The following is an 18,269-nucleotide window of genomic DNA, read 5'->3' on the forward strand; positions in this document are numbered from 1 at the left end:
TACCAACTTTCATTGAGACTACCAACTCTTGCCGATATTGTTTGAGTTACTTAACAACATTTTCACAATGAATTATCGATTAGGCTTTTAAATTATCGACTCTTATCTGACTCGCTTACCAATATCCGTTTGACCGTTTCCGAATTACCCGCCTTTCTAAAATCCATCAATTTTTAGTTATGAAGATGAGATATGAAAGTAAAGTGGGTAATTTCATGCATTGTTTGAGAACTTACTATTTTCTAACATTTGCATCTCAAACCCAAGATTCCAAACTCCGCTTTTGAGTGAAAATGTTGGGGGGACATAATTTGGATTTTCATTTCATCTAATAACGAAGGATCAATATATTAGTTCCTAAAACCATTCTAGGTTGTAACTTATCATCCGTGAACTTCATAGAAACACAACGGCTAGAGTTCTCTAATCAAATCAAGTACCCGCATAAATTAACCATCGAGTCGATGCTACTACAAGGATGCATAGCATCATGAGCAGTCAGCCTTAGGTTTAAGCAGAGTGACTGCTCATGATGTTATGTCTTTCCCTGGGAGCTCGCTCCGTCGATGTCCCCGCCACTGCCCGACCGGGTCCCCGTCAAAAACCGCCACCGAGTCCCGGAGCCCAGTAGTCGGCTCCGCTTTCGTTTCCGACTTGCATCGTGCAAGAGACAGGAACCAAGCACAGTCCTCTACTCTTCAAGTCCTTTGGTTTGTCTTGGTTTTCCTGAGAAACCAAAACATACATATACAAATTCTAAATCATTCGTCCCGCCACTTGTTTCTTAGGATAATCAAATTAGAGCAATAATGATGATCTAAATGATGACAACAATGATGACGGTCATATAATTTATCCTGCAAAATACCAGGGAATCAAATGGAAAGGGCTTTATATTTGTTAAATTTATGCTAAAGTGGTGGACCTTTGTTAGGGTTTTGCTTTTGTGATTGGGCGGGTGTCCTCGAAGAGCTATGCAGTGAAAAGAAAAGAAAAAGAAGGACAAGAGAACTTTTATCATATCCTAGCAAAAAGCCTTTTAGGATTCCAAGCTAATGTCAAGTCTTTGGTTTATATATGTGATGCTTTTGATGACTTTACGAGGGTAAAGGCGTATAAATTATGGGAACCTTGTTCGCTAAAGCTTTCTCTTCCCACCTAAAATAGCAGACTTAGATGCTTGGTCTAGAATAAACAAAGTCTGTCTCTCTCTAGCTACTTGCTTTTTGCTGATTTAAGAGGATGACAGATCCAATGAAGCACAGTTTATATACCTGCAAGCTGGTGTCTCCAGGAAATGCAAAATTCCCTTCTCCTTGAGCCTGACAAAAGGTTTCCTCTCATGAACTTACCAACATAACTATAGTCTTAACAACAGCAAACTGTTAAAGTTCAACTATATATGTGTCTTTTGAGAGAGGGGGGAAGATGTTGTACTTTGCTTCAAACAAGTCTTATAGCAGACACTTAGTACATGCACTGGTCTGGTGTTGGCTATGGTTTTCAGCTAATTAGTCGTATTTTAGTAGGATCGTAAGCTAACTATATTGAGACTCTAAGATGCATACACCAAATTTTGTGCCGAATAATGCCAGCACTGAAATCAGAGATTTATTTACAAAGTGGTGCGGTAATCTTTTATCGTTGCTTTCATGTTCTCCTTGTTCAAAGACTAATTCAGAGTTTCCACAACACTTCAAAATCAAATTTGTAAACACATTTTGACATTAGTCTTTTCTGTTTGAATATGAATTATATGTATGTTGTGGCCAAGCACTTACAGACTGTTGATTCCTCATATTTCCAGACCCATTATTGCGCAGGTACGGAGAGCTAAGAGCCTGCATCATTCATGTAAAACAAAAAAGAAAAAGAAAAATGTCATATGCAAACTGCGATTACTCAGAGAGAATGTTTCATGAAGAAAAGCTATCAAAGTATGGAACTTTTATAGTGTCTAAATGCAAATGCCTTTCACTGATTCTGAGTTGGTGTTTTGCACAGAGCTTGCACACGTATATAAAAATGTGAGAGCAAATAAACATCACACCTCAATTTGACCCTGAAGGAATCTGATGTACCCAATGGCTTCTAACAAGACAGAAGCAGTGTCAGTCTGCAAAAAAGGAAAAAGAAAAGAACACACTCCACAATTAACACAAAACCCTAAGTTATCTTTCTGGTCCTTCTTTAATGCTAAAAGGAGAGCATATATAGGAGACTGTGAAAAAACACAAGTAAAGGAGCAAGGAAGGGGAATTTTTGGCAGAAGGAAATTCTGCTTTTTATGGGCTTTGTTCATATAAAAAATCAGCTTATGCAAAATATGTCCTTTTTGTCCATCAACATGTGTTGGGGTTGGGTATGAACAAGAAGCAGCATTTTCAAATTAAGTTTACCTTCCCAAAAGGGGAAACAAGCTGGTGGAGTGCTGTTATTCTATCCCCTAGCTTCTCCTTCCTCACCTGCATGCCTCGTTGAATACACAGAATCATCTCAAATTTCATCACTGCATGTTGTATACTTGAGAGAGAGAGAGAGAGAGAGAGAGAGAGAGAGAGAGAGAGAGAGAGAGAGAGGGAGGGAGGGAGGGAGGGAGGGAGAAAGAGATGCGCAGAGTTAACCTTGAGAGGTAATTGGCTCGAAGAAGGATGAACCCTGGCCTTCTTACATGCCCCTCCAGCGGCTGCGCTATTACACTAAAGGAAGAAAAAAAAGTTTCAGGTCAAGGGTCAAACATGCATCTATAGCAAGAACACAGGAACCAGCTCCACTTATGCGGCAGGAAGTCCACCTAAACGATCTTGACCCCAAGAGAGTGTTATAACCATTGTACAAAACAAACCCACCCACACAAACACACACAAAGGAGAAAAGGGAAAAGGAAAATTGGAAAAGATTTCACCAACCTCGGACGAATGATCAGGACGCAATTGATTGTTGCTGTTCTTGTTGTTGTCGGCGTTGGTGGTGCTAGAGAAGTCCAACATGCTGTTGTTATTGTTCAAAGTGGTGACACATGAGGTAGGAGAAGACACAGGCATGATGGTGTTACTACTATTTGGCCAAGCAGGCTTATTATTGACATTGCTTGGTGCCAGGAACAACTCTTCATGAACTCCATGGCTGTACAACACGTCACAGCTGGTTTGAGATACCTCTTGTTTTACATCTACAAGCTGGGGATGAGGATGATGAACGACGTGTACACCTAAAGTTGGGTTGTTCACCATTTGTAGCTCTTCCCAGTTCTCCAACTTTTTTGCCTGAAAGTGACTCGCACCATACTTGTAGTTATCTTCGTCACCGCACAATCCTCCCCTGAAAAAAAAAAAGGAACAAAAGAAACAGAGAGAGAGAGAGAGAATCAAGAAGAATGATATCGCAACATAGCTTCCAGATTTGACTGGAAAGCTGAAAAATCAGTTCTCTCTCTCACAACACACAGAGACAGAAACACACACACACACACAAACACAAACACAAACACAGAGAGAGAGAGAGAGAGTACAGGAGGAGTTGACTCCAAGACTGAGGAAGTTCCTGGGTGTGGTTATCAGCAAGAGAATTCTGGGATCCAACGACATACTGAGGAGGTAACAAATTGCTAGGAGGCTGATGATGGTGGTGATGATGATAAGATAGTGGATGCATGTTCCACCAGTTAGGGTTTCCTGCCATCATTTGTTAGTGAAGTGAACCTATGATCTCTCTCTCTCTCTCTCTCTCTCTCTCTCTCTCTCTCTCTCTCTCTCTCTCTCCCCTCTAACTCCCGACCTTCTAAAGAGAGGAGAGGTTAAAAACCCAAAAAGTGAAACATCCAAAGGGCCAAAAAAAATATATATACCTCCCCTCTCTTCCTCCTTTTTCTCTTTACTTTCTCTTCCCCATGTGTCATGTATTTCTTTCCCTGTTCATACATCCAAACAAGCCTTTTGTGGGTTGAAAGCTTTCGGAGAGGATTACTATTTGCTTTCCTCAGAACAGGTTGAAGAAACACCTCGAGCCTATGTCCTCCAAGAGAATGTTCATAGACAGTGTCTCTAGGGTTCGGAGAGAGAGACAGGGAGAGGCTTCTTCAGCATTTTCTGTAATATCTAATCCATTTTTTTGTCCTTCCTTCCCTTTTCCCTTCTTCTTTCTTCTGGGGTGCGTTGATTTGTTTATCCTTAGATATTTTATGCGTTATTATAAAGTTGTGGTGGGGGGGCGGGCACAAAAGATGGTGGGTTGTGCAATAATTTAATGATTTTCAAGTCCTGTAGGAGCCTTGCCCCCCCTTAATCCGGGGGTGGCATACCTCGGGATTGTTTTCGTGTTATCTTATTCTTTTGAGGTAGGGTAATGTGCCACTAACGGTGTGGTATAATAATATGTACATGACATATCGACTGTTCTGCCTCCTAGGGCAATATCAACGTGCCAATGGTTGCATCCAAGGAATATGGTTCATTAAATTCTCTGACTCGTGTGCCTTGCAAAGTGGAAAAAAAACAAAAAAAAACACCAAGTTAATAGCCTGTTATTTAGTGCATTTTAACCTCGAATGGAAATATCGTCATAATTTATATGTACATGATCCTCGTTGACTCGTCCGTCAATTGAATCGATCTAATTATAGACCGGCATAGTTATTGATGATTACTAAGTTGCTTCAATAGTTTGCGTTGCGAAAGAGCATTCGAGAAGGCGAATGAGGTGATGGCGGTTGAGCCACGCTTATAGGAAAGTAGAGCTGGCAATTGCCTCCATTTTGGCGCTAAAGTACTTTAAAAAGAAGAGTTAAAATTTTCAGCACTTTCTTCTAAAATAAGAGTCAAGTAAGTGAGTATCCATCAATTTAACCACAAATGAAATGTCGCAAAGCCTTAGTTTCATTGAATATTCATCTATCGTTCTACATCTCGAGCTTTCACTCTTGCAAGTAAGATTCAAGTTCCGTGCAAAGTCAAGGTACGCTATCGAAGCTTGTCAACCAAAAAGAAAAGGATAGTTAAAAAAAAAAATAGAAATTGCATTCCTAACACATTGAATTTGGCGAAAGAGATGAAATTAGAGTACAATCGTGCGTAATGGACCATCGATAATTTGCAGATCATTTCGTCCACAATCAATATGACGATCTTTTTATCTAATTGGACATCCCTCGTTGGTGCATAAGCACAGAAATTTTATTTCAAAATCTTCAGCATGAGCAACACCAATATAGTTGGATGTGAATCTAATTTGGTGTCGTGACTTATGTTTTTTTTTCCTATGGACAAGGGGTCAATAGTTAGAACATAGCGAATGAGAGTCTTGGGCAGCAAAAAGACAAAAACAAAAGCACAAATGGAGTGTAAAGGCGTCGACAGCAGGATTCGAACCTGCGCAGGCAAAGCCCAACAGATTTCGAGTCTGTCTCCTTAACCACTCGGACATATCGACGCTACCACGAAGCAATCGGATGAAACCTACATATTAACCGAATTGATACGTGAAATGATCGACCCCATCAAGAGCATATAGCTCGAGGCTCCTTAACACTGCCCATGAATCATGATGAGCTTCCCATTTAATTGGAACGTGAATTTATAATTATGCATACCATCTGCCACACACACAAAAAAAGAAAAAAAAAAAAAAGAGAACCACGTATATAATTACAGACACCCAAGTCGGATAAACCACATCATGCTCATCAGTCCGTCGCGATAACGATATGAAGTCGCCCTGAGAAAGACGGTTTCGTACGTCCGACCCAAGAATCATGGGTCGGGCTTGGGGGGTTTTCTAGAGCCCAAAGAGAAGGGACCAGAACAAAATTTTTCTCGCGGAATGGCCTGTGCTTCCCAAACCATTTCGACTTATTGAAAAAATTCGGGCAAATTGAAAATGAAAAAGATTGCGAAAGCTAGGTGGGGGCCCGCATGTTTCTCGCTTTGGTCAATTTGAATCTTGAAGGCCTGTGAAGAAATCAAGCACCTGAAATAAAATTTAAAAAAAGAAAGAAAAGAAACGTAATTCAAGTTGTCGCCGTTGATGTGCCCTCGCCCCACTTTCTCCTTGTCAGTGGAGAGGAGGCGTGCTCCAAATTTTTTTCTCATTTTTCCCACCACCACCACCATTATTCTATGTCCTAATATTAACTTATAATTAATCTAAACGAATTATGTGCTTAAGACGCTTTGGTCAACGCGTCTCATCCCAGCCTTGAAATTCTCGGATCTTCGGTGCATTCATCATAACCTGTGACTAGACAAAAGAGATTGCCGCTAATTGACCCCTCTTGCCGGAAATGAAGGGAAACATAGCCTATTAATAGAAAAGGAACGGTCGTCGAAAACTGACTCCTCGCCGCAAAACTCAAAATTCGTTGAAGACACAACAAAGTTCGCGATTTATCTCGGGCTATGTTTTGCGTTTTTTTTTTTTTTTTTGAATTTTGCGAGAGGAAATTTGGAGTCGGTTTCTACTACTACCTTTGTTTTTTTTTTTTCGGGGGGGTCGGAAGTTGGTTTCTGCTACATAAACCCCCAAAAAAAAATGGAGAAATCGTGTCCAGCGCAGCCCAGCCCAGCCCAGCCCAAATGTTTGGGCCGTCAGGGCACTGCGTTGTTCTATAATGTCATCACAAGAAGAGTACATGCACATGTGTAAAAAAAAAAAAAAGGGAAAAAAATTAGAAAATTAGTCCCTGAATACCCGACCCGGCCCATTTGCAATCAAAAGTACGGGGTTGGGGTTGCTCATGGGAAGACAAAACATATGTTCTTGGGCTGCGTTTGGTCGTCCGTATAAAACTCGGGATAGAATATATTTTATCTTATCCCGTATTTGGTAGGTGTCCCGGATAATATAATATCGGATATAGGGAGATATAACCCGGATAAAAAAATCCTAGGGGATGGGGTAGGATAAAGTCGGATAGGATTTCTCTTATCCGTCATATAAAAGCTAACTTTCTTGTCTCATTTGTTTCTATTTTCATTTTATTTATTTTTTTTGCAAAGAGGTTCGAAAATCTAATATATGTGTATATTTTCAAGTTTTTTTTTTTTTTTGTATGAGAACATTATTTTTATAGTAATAAGATCGGAATATTTCATGATCATCACGTAGGGCATATATGTCCTTTATATTGATATACGGTTTCTACCAAATGCGGGATATGATAAGATATGAGAATATCCGACTTTAAATCCATAGTTTACCAAATGATGGATATGATATGGCTAAATCCGTAGATTTCTTATCATATCCTATCCAATCCTATCGACCATAAATCCAGGACGACCAAACGCAGCCCTGTTGTTTAAATTCTCGTTAAACAAATCGTCATTAAATGCTCTAAACTCAATCGTCAGAAAATTCGTGCACGCAAGACGGGACGAAGCATTTTTTTTTCTCGTTTCCTGAGGTGTATCTCACGTACCGATTCCGATAATGTCGTATATTCTCTCCAATACCATCTAATTTCTCAGGTACGGCTTTTTAAAAAAAAAAAAAAAACTCACTTTTTCTCCGACCACAGAATGGCATGCATGCATGCACGCACGAGAGCGTACGCAGGGAAACAAATATCAGACGGCCACAGGCAAAGGAGCTGTTTCTTTTCCTTTGTTTCAGAGAGTCGTGCAATTATGGCGAATCGTGAGATGTCAACAGCTCAAACTTTGGCCCTTCACGAGAACAACGACATGCCCCAGCTAGTAATAGGCACCGTATTCTGAACAAAATCAGTGGCGAGATTTTTGGATACCGAAGCAAATTGAAAGTTAATATCTTTCTAGACAAAAAGAAAATTTGAAGTTACGGTCGGAATGAGATTGGACATAAATTTTTTTTTAAATAAATTTTTTTTTTGTCTAATTCTATCTTATAATATATTACTATACAAGCCACACTGTATGCGTTATATGCCATGTACTCCCTCCTTACTAGTCCCCACTCTACTCTCTCCGAAGGTAGGGATTCGAGCCCCCCACCTCCCTCTTTCCAATAGGAAAAATGACTATTGGGACAATCCCCTAGTGATTTTTAAGAGAATTTGGCTGTTAGTAAATATGCAAGATTCTTGGACAAAAAAGGGAAAATTTGTCTGAAAAGTACTAAACCTATCATACTTTTTTCTAAACATTTTGACTTTGTCGATTAGGTTATAACTTTTTGATATTTTGCTGATTGAGTAAGTCTAATCAAAATTGAAAATTGATGATTTGGACCTTGGTGGTGCCACGTCGGCGCCGACGGTGCCATGTAAAATCTCAAGCGTCCATGCCATTTTTTCCCGGCTAAAATTAATCGGATTGACTCAATTGGCAAAGTGTTAAAAGGTTTATGACTCAATTGGCGAAATTGAAATGTTTAAGATAGAATTGACTAAATTGCAGCAAATTTATGACGCTTTAGGACAATTGTCCCAGACAAAAAAGGTCACGTATACCATGCTAAATCTGGAAAATAGTTTCTACTATTTTCGACCGTTACTTGTTCCTTAAATTAACGTCCTAGAGAACGAGATGGAAAAATAAGTTATGTGAATGTATGACCACATCCCTTCGTTGGCGATGCATGCAGGCAAACATTGTTCATCCCGCTCCATAAATTTGACCACGATTTCGATCCCACCGAGCTCAACATCATATCCTCCTTCTCATGTTGGTTGAAAGCTCTTGCGTTCCTTTCCTGAGAAGTCGCCATCGAGCGTGGGGAGAAGAAAAGGAAGAGAGAAAATTTCCCGGATTCCAGGTGAATGGGAAATCACTGTTTCGAGCTAGAAGTGACAGCGATAAGAGAAGAGTTCGAGATTCGACCCACTTGAACACACATCGAAACGTGATAAAACAATCGATAATGACTACACGTCGAATGCAATTCCGGGCTCAGTTTCAAGTGCTATCGACACGCGATTTACCATCCATCGATGCGCCCGAGGGGATGGGATTAGAGGACGGTATTTCCAAAACGCTGCATCTCCCGGTATCGCGCGAAGGATTTCGTGCATGTATAAAAGTAGGTTAGCCAGCTCTTGTACAATTTAAAGGACTGTATTCTAAACACTGCGTCTCACGGTTTCATATGTCCGACGACCTTCGCCGGCCACACCCGAGGTCGCAGACCAGCAGTGGGATAAAAGGAAAAAAAAAAAAAAAAAGGCAAGGAAAAATCACGGAAAAAATCAGAAAAATTTACAAAAATTGTTCGCACCGATGCTAACCGTGTCCCGCGAGATGGCCGGCATCCACATCGGCGGTTTTTGGCAAAAATTGACCGGAATGACCACATTGTCGCAGACCGGCAGTGGGATACAAGAAAAAAAAAACAAAGAAAAAGGCAAGGAAAAAATAAGGAACAAAATCAGAAAAATTATTAAAAATTTACAAAAATTGTTCGCACCGACGCTGACTGTGTCCCGTGAGACAGCCGACATCCACGTCGGCAGTTTCTAGCAAAAATTGACCGGAATGACCACACTGGCAAAGGGTCATAAGGCTTATGACCGAATTGTCTAAACTGACAGGTTTATGGCTGAATCGGCATCCATACAGTAGGTTTAAGACCTTTTTTTTTTTTAAAGCTAATTTCTCCCCTAAATTTGCATATTAAGCTGGTGGAGTGGCCATAGATGGTGTGCGGACATTCCAAAACCTCTCTATGCATGATGCATAATTAATGCTTTACACATGTCTCTTGCGATTTCAATCTTAGGAAAGATTGTTTTTGAATGCCACCGCGGATGACAAAGACTCGATTTTTATTGCCAAATGTCTTAGGGACAGAAGGAATCCCATTTCAAGGGGGAGGCATGGGGGCTTATCGGATTATCAGTTCTTGCACTCAGATGCGTAGTGGGAATCCACAAGGCACGATCGAGAGACTCGAATCGAAACGTATGCGTTCGATCGGACAGCCGCTGCAGATTTGATGGGGAGGGGAGAGAAACCTTGGGCCTTTCTTCTTCGTGCCATCATAATCAAAACGAAGGGGGGAAAAAAAGACGCTTGCAGGAACAGAGAGAGAGAGAGAGACAGAGAGAGAGAGAATAAAGAGACGAGAGCACGTAAACTTTAGATTGGTTCTTACTAAGAAGAAGAGAGAGAGAGAGAGAGGGGGGGCCGATTTGATTAAACTTCATGATAGGACCCGCCATCTCGTGGCTAAGGGGTAACCGGTGTCGACCATCCTCTGGAGCGTTGTTACGTGGATTCTAAATCTATTGTAATTATGGATTAAAATCAAGTATCACAAATAAAGAAAAAATTACAAAAAAAAAGTTCTCAACTTATTATAATTGTGCTAATTCAGTCATAAACTTTTTTTTGGTCGAATCAATCATAAATCTTGTGCAACTATGCTCATTCCATAAGAAAAATTTTGGCCGGTTGACGACATAATATTTTATTATTATTTTAAATTTTTTATTTCCTTTTTCCTTTTTTTCTTCCCTATTCTTCTTCCTCTAGCCGGTCCAGTGAGAGGCGACGGTTGGCGAGGCTCGACCTCGCCTAGAGACGGCGAAGTTGAGCCTTGCCAGCCAGAGGAAGAAGAAGAAAAGAGAAGGAAAAAAAAAAAAGAAATCTAAAAATATTCATATATTAAAAAATTATGCCACCGGCCGGCCAGCGCCCACGTAAAGACTGGCATATCAAAATTTGCTAGATGTATTGAATTGACACAATTGCAAAAAGTTTGGAATCGAATCTGCAAAAAAAAAAAATCTAGACTAAATTGGCACAATTGCAATAAATTTAAAACTTTTTTGACAATTTTCCCCACAAACAAAGGATCGTGTTAAAGACTGAATCTAGATTTAGGAGCACTCCTTAAGCTTGAATTATCCAAATATTTCTGTTTTATGGAGTCCACCACATGCTTTTCGGGAGTTAATATATAAGCCACGAATCCTTTTAATTGTTCCGAAAGAACGGATAAACTGAAAAATTAAGGCAAATGGGATTCCGAAGGGACCAAATTTGTTCTTAGTAATTAACAAAGTTGCAGTCTCTCAAGGGGGAACTTTAATGCTATAGACATGGCGTGGGGAACAAATGGGGCCAGTAATTGAATTCGGTTCCTAGTGGCTCCACCACTGAAGCGATTGACCAGACAGCATCCATCCTAACCTCAATTGCCAGATGTAACGGGGGAAATTCTCAACCTCAAAATTGATATTGATTATTTGCGTTTACAAGCTTTGGCGCTCGAAATAATCTGACCGTCAAAATACGCGCTGCGCATGTAAGAAATCAATACACGTGAAAAATCGACACATGAGATAAACACGTGGAAGGCAAACACTTTGACAGACGACGAAAGAACCACGCGCAGGACGCTTGTGGATCATTGTAAGTGTCGATCAGTAAGAGATAAAGCAAGCTATAGACATGAGTGCCAACGAAAAGTGATTCTACTAGAGATTCAAGGATTTTTCAAGGAGTACCAAAGGAGACGAAAATTCTTTCTCAAATTACTTGGCGGGAGAACATAATAGCTCCTTGAAACTTCGGTTCAGGAGTCCGTAAAGTATGGAGGAATTAGCCATGAGCCGCACGAACGAAAGAGGTTAGCTGATATAGTTAATTTGGAGCTAATCGACAGTTATTGGGATTTTAACACAAAAGTCCTAAAAGTGGAGAACCTGGACACGACTGGTCTAAGTTAAAGGTTGAGCTGGTGCTAAGGTGTTGACAGTTAAAGAATTGCTTGAAGACCTGGTCAAAAGGGATTGTGGAAGATGACAAACGTGGCAACCATTGCGCGCTAAAACCACAACCGCTGAAGAGCAGTTACTCCCTCGACCATTGTAAGTACCATCAGACCAACCTCAAAAAGAGCCCCCCGAACAAATCCATAAACTTATCTTATATTTACTTATCGTATTGCACTTTACTTTTCTTAGCTATAGCTTTCGGATTATTGCCATCGAGTCAAACTCTGTCGTCTATATTTATCCAATATACTGCACCATCGAGTCAAACTATAATACATAATTGAAGTGTATTCAAGATATTGTCGTCAAGTCAAACTCCGACGCTGATTTGTGTGCGTTGGTTCGCTAACCTTTGAAAGAAATTGTGCCTCACTTAGCCATTCCATCAAGTCAAACTCTGATTTGATCTCGGTTTGTGTGTTTATTTTCAATATTATATGTATTAATTACCATTGAGTTGTACTTATAGAGTCTCTCCATCGGGTCAAGCTATGCTTGAGATGATATTTGTGTAATTCTATTGGAATCTTTACAAACTTCGCGAGTTGATTTTCTCACTATCTGGAACTCTTTTTGTACAATATCGTCACATGGCTCTTTATCACATTTAAAAGCTGAAAAATGAATTGCGGTGAAAGATATTTTGTCGCGGAGAAATTCCGATGAAACAATAAGCAATTATATTCTCCCAAAAATAGAAAAAAATTACACCTTTCCGATGTGAAAGTGCACGAAACCTTCCAAATTGGGCTTGTACGATCCCTTGCTCGAGACTATTGTTGCATCCAAAATGCTCTAAACCCTTCAAGAGTCTTATGGTGGATTGTACCTAAATAAGTCCTTAAATTGTTTCATTTGAAGACCTTGGGATCCTTTGGATGTAAAGCAAAAAGAGAGTAATCCCCGTCATTAGAGAAAGAAAAAATATGATTGGCAATTGGGGGTGCCTACGTGTGCTGGCACCGTCATGTTAAAATAAAGAACGCATTCATGGAGCTTGCCATCCCTATATATTAAATGGACAGGTTGCGAAGGCCCCTATAGGAGAGAAATTTCCAACTAGATCAAGAGTCTTAAGCCAAGTGCACAAATTTGACTTATTTTCCTAATGCTAATCATTTGAAACTTTTTTAAAATGGTGTTAAGCTTCATTTATTTCGTAAAAAATATGGTTTGGGTAATATTATCCAAAAAAAAATCCCTTGTATTGCTTACATAAATAAATGAACGAAAAATATTTTTACTATCAACAAAAATATGTAGACATGAACTATTGTCGATGCCGAATACAATTCTTATTGACTAATTATTTCAAGCGATATAAATAATCATCTTCAACAAAATATTTCTCAAATAATTCATTCTCCATGAAACAAATCGAGCCTTATATTAACTCATAGACCACGTATTATTTTTTTTAGATTTGTAATTATTATGAATTTTCGATAAGAAATCGAGAGAAAAAAGTATCGTTGAAAATTGATTGCTCGAAAAGCATTTTTTGTCGGTATCTCTTGAGATAACCGGCCGGTGAAAGTTGTTTTCATTATTGACATTAATGTATATTTAAGCACTTTTGTAGACGATAAAAATATTTTCATTCATTCACTTTTGTAAGTGATAAAAGTCATCATTAAAATAGTATTTTTTAGTATTTTTTATTAAAATAAAAACACCTTTACCACGTTACCAAAAACCTATTGCTCGGCTAATGATCAGATCAGCATCTCAATTAGAGAATAAAGGCCTAATTGATTCATTCTTCTGTGGGATTTGACAGCATATCTCAGATGTGGAGATCAGGCGAAGCGCGCAGGTTTATTTAAGTAATGTATACCGACGGACGAAGGTCTTGGGGATCCAATTTAATGATATTATATAGTATATAATATATAGCTTTGCCCTCATGTCAATTTAAAATTCAAACATGATTTCATCTTTACGAAGAAGCCGCCCTCTCATAATGGTTCTATCTTGAGGGGAACGTGATAATTAGTATCCGGTTATTGGAATATTATCTTATATCGCTTGGCAGCGGAATGTTATTTATATTTGTGCGATCTCCCTACACTTGTTAATTTAAAATTTTTTAAGTGTGACCTTCTACAATGGTATCAGAGCCCATGCGAAAAAATTGCCTGAAAAAAAAATCCTAAATCTATATCCATTGATGAGAATGATTTTTGCGATTTTTTTTTTTAAGTTATTACTCTGGATTTTATAATTTTTATTTTTATTTTTTTCATTGTGGTCAACGAGTACTTGTTGTGCACCGTAAAACGATTTCCGATCAAAATTAGTCAAAAAGTACTACATTAGCAAATCATCAAAAGATTAAGGATTAAGTTGGCCAATGACATCCATGCAGCTGGTTTAATAATTTTTTGGTAATTATCTTGAGCCAGTGCTCTGGACCCATTTAGTACAACTTGTGATTAAATGAGCACTTGGGTTCCCTTAGTTTTGATCTCGGAATGGGTGTGACCAGGCCTCACACCCCTATTGGTTACTATGGTGTGTGGACTTTAGAGCACATAAAATAATCTACGAAATTTCATAAGTAAATCACTTTAATTTCCACTTCTGATAGGAAATATTATAGGATGTTTAGTCTATATTTTGTGGTTTTTCGAAATTTCAAATGCAAAGTCATTAGGAAGAAATTAGGAGAAGACGAAGAAATACCGAGTCTCCTCTTAATAACCCTTATGCAAGCTCTTATGTTTAAACGTTTGAAACAAATCGATAGGAAGTACGCACCTTTTCATATGTTTAAAGGTGCGGGGGCAATGTTCACTGTGGTGATTGTCTCGAGATATTACTACGAGAGTCTCACACGCATTGTCGAAGGTTGAATTTGAGTCGTAACTATTTAGTCTATCCGCAAGCATACGATCTCCTCACCGCTAGTCTGTAGCCCCATTAAAATTGCGGAAGCCGGCATAAGTCTCTCCAAATTGGGTAGCGAAAGTCCGAGTTAAGTCGAACTAATTAGAAATGCTCTCTAATGATATATCACTTAAAGTTTGTGACTTCGTGAATCATGACAGGTGATGTCGCTTCTTTATCATTTGGTTGCCGCACTCGCTATTCATTTCAATTCATGGGGAGCAACATAATATCCATATAACATAGTACAAGAATGACCGATTAATGTTTGAATTAAAATTCTTTTCTTCGTTTATTTGCAAGGCACGTCTTGGTACGGAGATCCTCATCATTTTTCTTCAGGGGGCCCCAGTCAACGGGTCAATGAAGAGGTCAACGGAATGCTGCCCCTGTCAACTCCAACCCCCCCGCCGCGCCGCCGTGCCCGTTGAGTGCATCCTACCAAACGGCGAACTTCCTTTGACGCGACGGTTGAATCTGGCCCGTTGAACTGCGGAAGGGCACGCGTGCCGTCCGATCGGAAGCACGCGACCAATCTTTTTCCACTTTTTTGTTTTTTTTTAACTGCGGGGTGGCAAAATAATTACGTCGAGATTCGGGCGTGGTCGAAAAAAGATTCACCCCCGACCAAAATAATAATGATAAATAATAATTTTAATAAAAACGCCCGACACATCGCTGCGCTCGCCCAGTAAAACACAATGATCTGTTAAAAGTAAGCAGGCCTTTTCTTGTCAATTTTTGACAGAGGGAAAATTTACTATTTTGAATCGTACGTTTTTGTCTTCTTTTTGTTTATGTTTATGGTTTTTCTTTCCTTCTAACTATATATTTTTTTCTTTTGGTCGGATTCTAATTAAATTGTCTAGTCACGAATTTTGTGCTTACGGTTCGATTTGTTCGGTTTAATCCCATATTTTTTTTTTTTTTGAGAGCACCCCCCACGCCGACCAGGAAAAAAAAAAAGGGGGAAAAAAAAAAAAAAAAAAAAAAAAACAACAAAGAAGGGACAACACCACCAACCCCCCGGGAAAAACACGAAAAGAGGAGGGAAAGGGGCGTACGAGTGGTCGGTTTAATCCCATATTTCAATCAGCCTAATACCCAAAAAACTCCAAATTTAACATTTGTAGCAATTATGTTCAAAACTTTTTTTGTCTCGTAAAAAACCCTCAATTTTTGCTTTTGTCTAAATTCTACCAATCTAATACAAAAAAAAAATCATCAATTTAGCATATGTGACAATTATATCCGATTTTTTTTATCTCACAAAAAAACCCCCATTTTTTACGTTTATCTCAATTCTACCATCGTCGGTCTTCTGTCTATAAACACCATTAGTTAATCCTACGTGACTCGAATTTTCTCGTTGAACTTACCAATGAATTTTCGAAATTTAGAAACAGTAGGTTTCAAGAAAGATAAAATTTTAGATCGTTTGTCCAAATATCTCTTTGTCTAACCGTTCTTTGGGTTATTTAGTGCCAAAGAGAATATGAAATATGCCTGAGTGACTCAGTATCTTCCGACAATATGTAGGGGAACAACATAAGAGAAGTTCGGTTGTTTTTTTTTTTTTATGTCAACTTTGCCAAGGTGTAATTCATTAACGACGTGAAAATGCCATGTAGGATTAACTAATAGTGATTATGGACGAAAGCATAAATGTGGTACAATTGAGACAAAAGTAAAAGTCAAAGCTTTTTTATGAGACAAATTTTTTTTTGAATATAATTAAGAAATATGCTAAAGTTGAGGGTTTTTTTTATATTAGGTCAATAGAATTAGGATAAAAGTAAAATTTTAGAATAGAATTGGGACAAAAACAAAAGTTGGAAATTTTTTATGAGACAAAAAAAGATTTGGATATAGTTGTCACAAATGTTAAAATTGGAGATTTTTTTTTTTTTTTTGGTATTGGGCCTATTTCAATCTAAACAAGACTTTGCCAACTTGGGAAAAATTTGACTCGTATCCAACTCATTAATGTCAAGTTTAACTCCGACCAAAAAAAAAAAAAAAAACTGTCAGGTTTAACACTGATTTAAAAGTCAAACTGATAGCGTTATAACACATACTTGCCAATTTAACTTTTGTCTGGTAAAAAATCTCAAATCGATATCCACGATATATTCACCCAAAACTAAAAGGAGTACTAATTTTGGATTTTTGGTAAGACGAAAATCGATTTGAAATGAGTATGTGGTTGCATCGGTACTAGTTTGGAATCTTTTCCAGATGAAAAATTAGTTATTGTCAAATAAATTGATGGGTACTTGTTTGAGATTTTAATGATGTTAACCCTATTGTCAGTTTGGCTCGCTTTCAAACCATTAACAATTAATTTATATTTTGAACTATGCTCAATGGCTATTATAAAGCATTATCAAATGACATTCACAAGAGGACCCTATCAAGTCAAACCGTGAAAAAGTACATTTACAAATTGAAACAAAAGGAAGTATTTTTTTTTTGGCGAATTACATGTGAAAAAATAACATAAAGGGGTCATTCGCATCATCGGTTCATCAATTAGGCTCGACTTAGGAAAAGATTAAATTGAAACCAAAAATGTTAGATGTGCTTTTTGCCATATTGACTACCAAATTAGAAGAGGCTAAGAACTCTCAATCTATTTCATAGGTCCCTTTGTTGTAATTGGGCCGTTCCTTGTTAAACATGTACAAATGCTACACCGGCGCATGCAACTCCTAAGCAAGTTTATATTATGTTTATTTCTTGAAAAATGAATGATTTAAAAAAAAATTTTTCTAAAATCAATGGCTTCCATCATTTACCAAAATGAAGGAACTATTTTTTTTATTATTAACGGACATGTTTAGTCATAAATTGTTTTCGATAATAAAACCATTCTTCATTTTAAACAAGACAAACGTTCCTTTTTAGGAAAATATTTTTCAAATCATTCCTTTTTCCACTAAATAAATGGAGCCTTAGTTCACCCATAAGATTGCGATATACAGAGAAAAAACAAACCATAAATCAACAAATCGAATGAACCCATTCGGTTCGACCATCAGTTTCTCAATTTTCAATGAACCGTTTAGTTCAAATTACGAGAAGCCTATCGTCGATGCCCCGGATGTTAGAGCAATGGCAAACGAGCAGGGAAGATCGGGATTTTCAAACTCAACGGAATCTTAATGGGACGAAATCAAAACGTTGGATATTCTAAAGACTAATAGTCAATCGCGTTGAAGATCCGCCATGGAAAATCCGGTTCTCTTTCTTTTTTTGGGGGGGCCAAGAAACTTTTCTATGTGCTTGTTCTAGGTTTTTCTTGGCCAAGAAATGAATCTCATTACTCAAAAGAGCAAGAAGATGATCTGCCCATTTTCTTTAAATAACGAAACCTAATCTACAAGTCCCTTATTTTTCCTTCTTAATAATCTAAATGGAGCAAAACCAAAAGTACATAATTTAAAAAGGGTACGAGCTTAATCCAGAGCTTAGTCTCGTTTAGCCAAAGAATGAACGAGAGACCAGTCTGGTCCTTCTTGTTTGGCCCAAAAACGATAGACCCTCCTCCATTGCCGAAGACCCTTCCATTTCAATGGCGCTTCTTCAGACAACGTTCTGAACAACGAACTGTCGACGCTTTTATTTTCCCTATGTGAAGTTCATGAACTGTGATTGTTCCGTGTCAGATGTTTTTCTCTTCTCTCTC

General features: G+C 38.4%; 1 protein-coding gene and 1 non-coding gene across 2 annotated transcripts; both read right to left on the reverse strand.

The window, feature by feature from the left end:
• Positions 1-281: 281 nt before the first annotated feature.
• On the reverse strand, positions 282-4,113 carry LOC115737487 (transcription factor bHLH68-like). Its single transcript, XM_048275139.1, has 9 exons — positions 3,512-4,113; positions 2,910-3,321; positions 2,625-2,699; positions 2,400-2,465; positions 2,051-2,116; positions 1,782-1,841; positions 1,275-1,322; positions 595-726; positions 282-562 (listed from the first exon to the last, which is right to left on the reverse strand). Exons 1-8 carry the CDS (start codon positions 3,682-3,684, stop codon positions 598-600), a joined length of 1,029 nt encoding a protein of 342 aa, XP_048131096.1. The 5' UTR covers positions 3,685-4,113; the 3' UTR covers positions 282-562; positions 595-597.
• Positions 4,114-5,345: 1,232 nt separating this feature from the next.
• On the reverse strand, positions 5,346-5,427 carry TRNAS-CGA. Its single transcript has one exon. It is a non-coding gene; the product is annotated as a tRNA-Ser (tRNA).
• Between the last annotated feature and the right edge of the window lie 12,842 nt (positions 5,428-18,269).

Source organism: Rhodamnia argentea, chromosome 2 (genome assembly GCF_020921035.1).
Source record: "Rhodamnia argentea isolate NSW1041297 chromosome 2, ASM2092103v1, whole genome shotgun sequence".
Classification (NCBI taxonomy): domain Eukaryota; kingdom Viridiplantae; phylum Streptophyta; class Magnoliopsida; order Myrtales; family Myrtaceae; genus Rhodamnia; species Rhodamnia argentea.